Raw genomic sequence first — 10,152 nt, 5'->3', positions numbered from 1 at the left:
GGAAAAACAGTTAATTTCTCCCCTTTCGTCTCAGCAGTCATAATGGAGATATATATAAATCTGCCAGATGGTTATGGTTTGGTCTTTTCATTCAAGCCTTACAGAGCTTTATCTGAAAGGGAAAAAAAAAAAAAAGCTAGACTGCCAAATGAAGAACACATTATGTTTGTATCTCATTGTCGTGTGTCATTCTTTGACTTGTACGTGTGTGTGTTTGTGTGTGGTGCTGCCTTTTTGTTGCTTGGACCTCTATGAGAGCACACAAACACATGTAAATAGAGCGGCTCTCTGTACAAGAGCTTTACATTTATCTGTTCCACTCTGAGATGGTGGCTGCTGTTGCACAACCAAATACTTATATTTGGATTTGGATAAAGCGGGGAGGGGCGGTTTCATCTTTGTGTTTGATAAATGAGTCTGAGCTTCTCCTCTGGGTGCTACGGTATAAGTGGTGGTAGGGGTAGCAGCGGAACAATGAGCATGTGAGATGTAGAGATTAATGGTTGCTTCTTCTTTTAGGGATGTAGGTCTGGCTGGGCCCATCAGCGGAGGAGAGGAGATGGCTGCTAAATTACCTCTTTTGCCGCTCACCTGTCGAGCAGTAGTCTGGCATTTTTAAATGCAAGATAGAAGGATCATCAGCATGAAGAGCTCTTAGTAAATTGTGGTCTTCCCTTGTGTGGTGAAAGGGTCCCTGTTGAAAAGTCTGGTCAAAAATGTTTAGACATTTAAGTGAGAAGGAAGAAAGCTTTAGTCTGTCGGTAAATGTAATGCCGAGGAGCATTTTATTCTTTGAAGCACTTTAAAACTGTCAGACAGCCATATATGGAGTGCCTTTAGATTCTTTTGTGTGGTTGTGTGTTTTGTTAAGGATAACTAGCCAAAATTAACATTTTAAAAAAAAAAAGATACCTGCAGTTTTTCTCTTTTAGCCATCCAAGCTGAGACTATTTCATAGCCTGAGATGCCAGCTGAAACATTAAACTGATAGGATAAATAATAAGGCTCTTGTCTCAGCATGGGTTTCTTAGCTCTGAGCCCTAATTAGTTTTCTGGGCATTTTTTTGTCACCTTAAAGTAACTATACCTATTATTAGGTGTTTTTCAGGGCTGGTATTTGAAGTAGTCTATCTATCTATCTATCTATCTATCTATCTATCTATCTATCTATCTATCTTCACAAACATTCACACCTACAGGCAATTTAACATCACCAGTTAACCTAACCCCACTAACTGCATTTTTCAGGACTGTGGTAGGAGGAAGAAATGATCCATACATACACAGGGGAGCATGCAAACTCGATACAGAAAGGCCAGGTGGAGGATTTGAACCCATCACCTTCTTGAGGCAACAGTGCTAACATATATAGCACAATTGGTGGTTAGATTGTATGTATAGATAGATAGACAGATCAATAATTTGTCTACTGTGGCACTGAATCAGATTTTAAAGCAGATTTTCTGTTGTTCAGGAGCCTGAATTATCACTTTTCTCAAAATCCCCCTGTGTATTCACAACCATTTATCACACATTTTTTCTTTCTTTATTTGGAGTAACGCTTTGCTCGGATGACAGCTCTGGGCTTTAATATGACTAATACACTATTTTTTTTACTAGAAAAACTGTGTATTAAATGACAATGTGAAAACAATGTGAAAGCTGTTTCTTGCAGCACTCAGCTGAGGTCTTCTCTCAGGAGTACAGACCAGAGGCAGAACTAAAAGAGAATGAATTTTTGACCTGTATTCACCAGATGACCAAAAACGCATCTTCAGATGAGCTAAAATTGAGTGCAGTGCTAGTTCTGTGTACCTCAGCCACAGTCAGCAGATTAGCTGATGCAACTGGGATACTCTCATATAGGGCATGCTATTTTCAGCTGTTTTAGTCTGCCTATGGTTAGAAAACACTGCAAGCCACTTTGCAACAAACCTCCACCTTTTACACATCTTTTGTCACTAATGCCCGCTCTCTTCCATCATTCCAGCTTTGCAAGTATGCACATGGAGGGGAGGTTCCATAACAGTTGTCTGTGTGGAAAACTGGACTTGTAGGGCGAATGAGGAAGACTGCAACAATTTGTTTTCTTCTCATTAGGGTCATTTTTGAGTGTTTTGAGAACCAGCAGTTTCCAGGATTTAGAATGGTACAATTATATAGGTATTGCTGTGAAACTGAATCTACAGGGTGTGAGTAAAAAGTGTTTGCATCTCACGCGAACTTTCTAAATGATACATTCAAAAGCTGTTTTTGTCTTTGACCTTAATTGGTATCACAAGCCCAGTTTTTGTCACATTTTAATGCACTTAATCTTCGCTTTGTGTCAGCCCCGCTCCTGAGGCCCATGCACATCAACCTAATTGTGCTTTATGAATCACTGGAAACAACAGTGTCTCTGTAAAAAAAGACCCAAGGCTCTTTGAGGGTTGCACAGTACAGTAGAGCCACCCTGGTCCTGGGTGAAATAGCCCCATAGATCTTCATAAAGACACCACAGCTTCCTCCATCGCAGCAGCTGAGATCCATCTGAGTCACGCAGGTTCGCTGCAGTGTGTGTGTGTGTGTGTGTGTGTGTGTGTGTGTGTGTGTGTGTGTGTGTGTGTGTGTGTGTGTGTGTGTGTGTGTGTGTGTGTGTGTGTTTAAAAAAAAACATAGCAGAAACAAAGAGGCTGGTGAGATTGTGACATGCCCAGCAGCAATCAGCGTTTGATGTGGGAGTCTACTGTATTCATCACACTCACCTCAGCGTGGAGAAGAGATGGAAGACGCTGTGTAAGGAAGACAGAGGGGAGGGAAAAGGTCACATACAGCATCAGACGAGGATAAGAAGAGTCCTCCGGAGAAGGAGAATTTCAATCTTACTGTCTAAATCAGCACAAACAACTTATAATGGTACTAATACAACAATATAATGCCAGGATTTTTTTTTTTCACATGTCTTACGCTGCAGTGGAAATGGAATTTAGAGCTATGATGAACCATCAGGCTTGTCCAGTAATAAAGTCAACACCGGGATCACCCAGTCCCCCACCAGCACAAGTCCTACATGTGTGGCAGTCTGTGGTTACTGTGTGGGCTTCTCTTATGGAAGGTCTAAGTACCCTTAAACCAGAGATTTTTGAATGAATCTGAATGATCTATTGGAAATTTATTTTCCCAACTCTTTGAAATCAAACACTTTCTAACTGAAAGAAGACTGTTATTAGGGACACTTCTCATAGACCTCACAGTAACCCTGTGAGGTCTATGAGAAGTGTCCCCCCGTGGCTCAGGGGATTGGGAAGCGTATCTGTAACCGGAAGGTTGCCGGTTCGATCCCCGGGCTCTCTGTCCTGGTCGTTGTGTCCTTGGGTAGGACACTTTACCCTACTTGCCTACTGGTGTTGGCCAGAGGGGCCGATGGCGCGATATGGCAGCCTTGCTTCTATCAGTCTGCCCCAGGGCAGCTGTGGTTACAACTGTAGCTTGCCTCCACCAGTGTGTGAATGTGAGAGTGAATGAATAGTGGCATTGTAAAGCGCTTTGGGTGCCTTGAAAAGCGCTATATAAATCCAATCCATTATTATTATTATTATCATGTGGAAAGGTAATTACATCTCATTCTTTTCTTCTTTTTTTATGCTATTTTTAGACCAGTAAAGATCTTCTCCTTACTGATTACATCACTACAAAGCCATAAGGAAAACTAGCTTTTTCAGTCATTTATTAACAAAAAAAGGAGACACACACTAAGAGCAAGCAGAAAAAGTAAGCTTGGCATCAGGGTGTAGTTAATGGAAGCAAAACATTGGCTTGAATGGTGGAGGGGTTTTCTTGCATGTAATTCACTTTTAATACTGTGTCCCTTAAAGCTGTCTTTGGTGTGCACCAAGCATGTTTACCATGACTCTGTCATTGTCTTTCCATTCAATGGCAAACCGAAGCTTTGCTCTAATGTTGTGTTTGGACAGCAAAGGTTTTGTACCTGGTGCTGCTCTCATGTAGGTCAAATGCTTTCTGATTGTGAATGCATGCAGTTTCTGTGTCTGTGGAGAGGTCATCACAAGAGTTAGCTAGTAAATTAGACTTTATCAAGTAACTGAAGTGAAATTCAAAGTACCAAGTATCTGTACTCTCTATCAAAAAAGAAGTGGGTACTGATACTTGTGTGGTTGTTCCCTGGGAGAACACCCTGGACAGGTCACCAATCTATCACACAGAGACAGACAGCCATTCATGTTCAAATTCAAACCAATTTAAGCATGAATTTTCAAATCAGTGTGAAGGCAATTCATCACCATTTAACCTGACCCCATGCTTGTCTTTGAGAGAGATCCTGGAGGAACCCATGAAGAATCCACACAGAAAAGACCAGACTGGACTCGAACCCAGGACCTTCTTGCTGCGACGGGACTGTGCTAACCACTGCTTCACAAAAACAAAACAATTAAATAATAACATTTAAAAAAATATTATTGGATAGATCAATAGACGGATAATGATGATTTTAAAATATAAAAAATATATAGATGTATGCTAAAGTGTAAGCACAACAGCTATAGAAAGCACATATATTATTGGGGGTTTTTTTGTATTTTTCAATGGGAATCGATGTAAATACAGCCATGCAATTTCGACCATTTAGAATCAACAGCAGCTGTTTACTTCTGATAGAGAAGCAAACAGCTTCCATACGATAGCCCTAGCCCATCTCTGAAAACCCACTGCAACAGAAATATGTTGCACTTCCTTTGCAACAGCTCAGTAGGTGCATAACTAAGAAAGACATACTAAGAGGTTACCATATGATTTTATTTATTTTTTATTCAGAAGGTGCTGTGAAGTTCACTGGGCTAAGTGGAGCATGGGTTAAGAAGAGCATTATTTTGAGGCTGAGTATTGGGGGTTATTAGAACTCATTGCCTTGAGGCCAAGATAGAGACACTGAGAACCAGTTTAGAGTCCATCCTATTCTTAAGCTCCATGGCCTAAAGAAAATCTGGTTTATTAGACTGTGAGTTAATACCTAGAAACAAAACCAAATTTTCCTGTTGTCGAGCAAATCCACTTCTCTCAGACGGATGGACGTCACTGTCACATCCGTTAGGTTAGCCCTAATGACAGAAATGCATATAAGAACATGTTATATATATTATAATAAATGACTAGAATGGAGGGAGGGGTGCTATTTGTGTTTAACAATACCAAAATAAGGAGTTTGGCTTTTAGAAATGATTCTGAAGGCTGATGGCTCCCTCTGCTGTTGATATATAATATCCAGGCACTCTCCATGCTGCACACACTCTTTCAGCAGTTTGGACACTTCAACAAGATGCAGCCATTTTAATGTTATCATAACACCTCTGTTCTTCCTGATATGAGAAAATAAACTCTTTGTAGTTTTTGCTTAGATGTGGTGTACGTGAAGGCCAGCATAATGGCAAAACTGTCCTGAATTCAGAGCTGTGGTGGTGTTTTGTCTGCCGGTTAAATATTTTAGAAATGTACACAAACAGATCACAAATTCACGGAACCATTTACTGACACAAAAATAATTTAATATACAGTTTTTATAATAATATATATGATGAAATATTCATAAAGACAACAGGTACTGAAACTGACATTATCATTAGTTAATACAGTTAATACAGGTAATGATAATTGCAATCCTTAAAACAGGAGCAAAAAGTTGCAAAATACATGTGTGTGTGTGTGTGTGTGTGTGTGTGTGTGTGTGTGTGTGTGTGTGTGTGTGTGTGTGTGTAATATAAATATATGTATGACACTACAAATATGTGATATGATGATAGATTTGCCTGGGATTTATATCTTGCTAAAGCTAGTCCCTCTATCAGGCACCTTTGGGAGCCACTAGTTGTTCAAAGTGCCACTGTTGTCTGGGGTGGTGGGTGCACTGGCGCAGGAAAAGACCTCCTGTGCTGCGCTTGTTGTCGCCTTCCTCTTTTACAGCCTCCAGACATAACTGAGACAGTTGGTGAACGAGCTGGCCGCTCAGCTGTGGAAAAGTGGAAAACATATGCAGAGAGTCAGCTAAATGCCCCGGGTAGTCATAAAAACTGCCTGTCGCTCAATTCTTCGTCTTGCCTTTATGAACTTCCACTGGAGTCTGCCGGGGGTCAATCGGTGGCTGGCGCAAGGAGAGAGGACCGCCCTCTCTCCCTCAGTATCCAAGCACAAAGTTCCCGTGGGACCCCATCGCACTTCACCCTCAGAGTTTAGATCACAGTGCTACAACAGCAAGAGATCAGCTTCACTGATGTCTCACTTATCTGTTGTTATCATCAAGTAATCTGTAATCATGGTTACCTGGCTACCTGTCCCAGTGCACGGTGCCACATCCATGGCCCCACCCTGCAGTCCCCGACCTTGGGGATAGTCTACACATCTGCCAGTACCAACACTGTACAGCTGCAAGCAGATACAGACATGATGCCTCACAGTCCATCCATACACAACTTGTTCATATATTCGTGTGCATGTATGAGCATGTGAGAGCTTGTGATACCTCTCCTGACAGTGCAGTTCTGTCCTGGGGGATATAAAGCTGTGGGTAGACTGTAGTTAGGAACCAGTGAAAGTTCCTACAGCCCAGACTCCTCTTCAGCCGCAGACGCTCCGTGATGTTCGGGTTTTCAGACTGGACAAAGAAAGAAAGTTTCATTTTTTTGTATGTGGTGCACACTCACCAGACAATCTCTTGACCAGATGTGTTGACTCACACACGCACACACACATACACACAAACACCTGTCTGATGAAATGAGCAAGCGTGTCCCTTCTGTAGTAGATTTTCTTGTACGTGTCCATCCAGGTTTCAGCAATCCGGATCTTGTTCCTCTGAAGCAAGTCCTGATCTGGGAAGCGATACGGCAGGTGGCGGCGAGTGAGGTGGCCCACGCGGGAGCAAGGTACCACCTCCATGGAGCCGCCGCATGACCACACCTATAAGAATGTAGTTGTATTTCAGTAATAAAGAATATAATTGTTTTCTGTATTTCTTTTTTTTTTTAATTCCCCGTTTGTTAGTCATATTGTTTCATATTTTAATGGTCATCCCAGGCAGACAAGTTGATTTATAACATTTTTGCTCATCAGTGGGCCAGGACATTCCCAGACCACTATCCAAGCTGAAATTTCCATTTGCAAAAGGCATCATCTCATAGCACAGCAATCCTAAAGCACTAACAGAAGGCAACCGAATCACTCAGGCAAAGTATTGCTAAAATACCTTACATGGCTTAAAATAAAAAGCAAATGCAGTCTGTCATCTCTCTGTCTGGTGTGTGTGCACTGGAGGATTTAGCAGGAAAGTTGACATCAAATGAGCTTTCCTTTACCCGGATTGACAGCTCAATTTGCTCTGCACCCCATAGCACCATCCCAGGGTCATAGGCTCCCACGCTCTGGAAGAAATGTCGGTCGATAGCCACAACTCCACCTCCTAACGCTGGGCTCCTGTCACAATCAGAACCAGCATCATTTTTTTTTAAAAAGAACTGCATGGATGTGTTGGTATCTCTGGAGTAGAGTGACATAATGAACTTCAGGATGTTAAAGTCTGGGTTTGCAACACAAGGACAAACAGCTCCACATGTATGGTCCTTAGTTTTTATACTTCTGTATTCTAATTGGTCATATTTTCGAGACTTTTCAAAGGCAAAGGTCAGTTATGCACTTACACATACCGTGTAAAATTACATCTGATCCGTCTTTCTTAATATGGTTCATTTAGCATTGTTATCATGCAAATAAGAACTCATTAAATCTAACTTGCACCCCTTAACAGCTGCACACTTACTGCAGAGGTTGGACAGCCATCTCTGGGTCTTTATCTTGCAACTCTGGATTTGATTCCCAAAAGAAGTCAAGTCTCCAGTCGAACACCCCCCTAATTGGCCACTGGGTGGCATTGTACCGAAAGGACTGCCAGTCTATCACATCCATGATGGGGGACACCACTCTGGTCCTAAGAAGACACCACATTCTGTATCTCAGCAGTTCTTTTTATTTGCATTTATTAAGTGTGGTGAATTAGACTACTTTGGATGTAAAGCATGCCACTACTAGTCAAGTTATAGCTAATAACTCCTTGACTACGTTTACATTTACTAATCTGTGCACAACTAGGTAAAATAGACACTGCGTTTTCATTTCTGTATGCATGTGTTTGTAATTGCAAACGCCGGCTGTGTCACAGGAAGTTCAGAAACATGTACTGTCCTTTGTCGAGGAATGTTTTGGCTCCCCATGTGTGCTGTTTGAAATATCCATGCCAAATGATCATGTGTGGCGTGATGCTTTAAGGAAATGAAAAGATCAAAAAGGGAATTGAGAAAAAATGGGAGAGGGGTCAAACATGTGGCCGAGAGAGCCGAATGGTTGCAGATTCCAAGCCCGAGCTCTCAGCTTAATTACCTAGTCTAATTAGAGCCACGCTGCAGGCAGCCTGAGACATAAGACGAGAGCCAAATCATGGGAGCTCAGTGCTCGATACACACACATACACCTCATGCATCGCCCTGCTTTGCTAATGAGTAAGGGCGAATGATAAGTCTGAACCCTTCATCTCCTCACAAGTGTTTCTGTCCAAAGGCTGAACTCATTAGAGAAAGTTAAAAAAAAATCTGGCACAGTAACTGTTTATATTTTGACATGTCACCCATTTAAGAACTTGCATTTGGAATCCTGTTAGTATGCAGCATACTAACAGGAGCTTTCTCGCCGTAAAATATGAAAATAGATTTTTAATTGGAATAATTTTAAAAAAGTACCTGTCCTGGGCAATTCTCTCCAACAGCGGTTCCAGCCAGCCCTTTTGGCATTCACAGTGGGAGTCCATGAACACCAGCACCTCCCCAACAGCCCTGGTAGCACCTAATGTCCGGCAACCTCCAACCCCGAGGCGTTTGGTGCTGCGAATCAAACGCACTCCATCCAGATGAGACACGTACTCACTCAGCCCAGTCTTCAGGTGACCTAGGAGGAGCATAGAGAAAAGGCGGAACAAGCTGTCAGCACACTGAATTAATGGATGGATGGATGGATGGATGGATGGATGGATGGATGGATAATTTCACCCTGTTGACTTAGGTCGTCCACCAGCAGGACCTCCTGCAGATACTGTTTAGGTGCAGTGTCGAGGACACTGTGTACTGTGCGTAGGAGAGTGGACCAAGCCTCGTCATTAAAACAGATAACAACACTGGCCGATGGCAGAGACTCGATGTGTTGCTCCCCCAAACACCTGTTGATGGGAGGGGGACAAATTGTGAAAGCAGTAACAACTACACTAACTTTTAGCACTTGTTGAACTCCAGTATGGGGTAACTTTTGGTTTATATTTTCAATCGTGCGCTTTGTTCACTCACTCTGGATGGCGCGCCTCTGGCAGCCTGCGATGCAGAGAAATCCTTTCGCTCACTACCTCATTGAAACCGTACTGCTGCAAAGCCCTGAGCTCCATATCCCTCTCCAAACCCTCCAGATGAAGGCGCACTGCTTTCCCCATTTCACCGTGCGTAGGTGGCCCGCGTACGGTGGTATCTTTACTTGCTCCGGGAAGGAGCATCTTGTAACTCCGCTTTTTCTGTGGCGAGCTCTTGGTGCCATGTATGGATGGGACGAATAACAGCTGGTCTTCTTGCAGAGATTTCAGAGGAGTCAAATCGGCGCCTAGCTCCAAAGCAGGGTCATGGGAGTCCACGATGACCTCTAGATCCGGAGGACTGGCGATCCGCTGGAGGGGCTGGCGGGGAGGGCCGGGTTTGTGAAGATTGCGGTCGCTGTCCCGATTAAAGAGATCTGAGAGCGCCAGCGCAACCAGAGCGAATCCGATGAGCAGCAGCCAGAGGCAGAGCATCTTCCTCCGGATGGCGCTCCTCCGCCTCATGCTGAGCAACGGCGCAGGAGGCGTGAGACTGTGCTCAGAAGGCGGCCCGGTGCTGTTTTGAATTGCAGATGTGTTTGTTTTGCTTCATCTTGACGAGCACTGCATTTCATCAGCGTGATGCAACTAGAATGATTCAAGAAATAAATAGATCGCACACGAATCCCCTGAAGAAGAGTAGAGGCGCATTCATTGAGTACCAGAGCTGGGACAAGAGTGACATACAGTGCAGGTTTGAGACAAGTTCTCAACTTTGAGAT

The 10,152-nt window shown here is 43.1% G+C and overlaps 1 protein-coding gene across 1 annotated transcript; it reads right to left on the bottom strand.

Annotated features, from left to right (window-relative positions):
- Positions 1-5,836: 5,836 nt before the first annotated feature.
- Positions 5,837-9,895, bottom strand: LOC146609916 (polypeptide N-acetylgalactosaminyltransferase 15-like). Its single transcript, XM_085346565.1, has 10 exons — positions 9,375-9,895; positions 9,084-9,250; positions 8,778-8,982; positions 7,805-7,972; positions 7,344-7,461; positions 6,754-6,948; positions 6,512-6,643; positions 6,313-6,414; positions 6,091-6,234; positions 5,837-6,001 (listed from the first exon to the last, which is right to left on the bottom strand). The coding sequence occupies exons 1-10, from the start codon at positions 9,893-9,895 to the stop codon at positions 5,837-5,839; spliced, it is 1,917 nt and encodes a 638-aa protein (XP_085202691.1).
- Positions 9,896-10,152: the final 257 nt, after the last annotated feature.

Source organism: Diplotaxodon limnothrissa, linkage group LG22 (genome assembly GCF_057381915.1).
Source record: "Diplotaxodon limnothrissa isolate DT_005_m linkage group LG22, D_limnothrissa_male_GT1.1, whole genome shotgun sequence".
Classification (NCBI taxonomy): Eukaryota; Metazoa; Chordata; class Actinopteri; order Cichliformes; family Cichlidae; genus Diplotaxodon; species Diplotaxodon limnothrissa.
Note: the sequence above shows the minus strand (reverse complement) of the source record. Positions and strands in the feature narration are given on the sequence as shown.

Coding starts and splice junctions, on each gene's coding strand:
- LOC146609916 (XM_085346565.1), bottom strand. CDS start 9,895: ATGAGGCGGAGGAGCGCCATCCGGAGGAAGATGCTCTGCCTCTGGCTG. Junction 6,949..7,343: donor AAATTGAGCTGTCAATCCGG/GTAAAGGAAAGC, acceptor ACATTCTTATAG/GTGTGGTCATGCGGCGGCTC. Junction 6,235..6,312: donor GCACTGGGACAGGTAGCCAG/GTAACCATGATT, acceptor TTGCTGTTGTAG/CACTGTGATCTAAACTCTGA.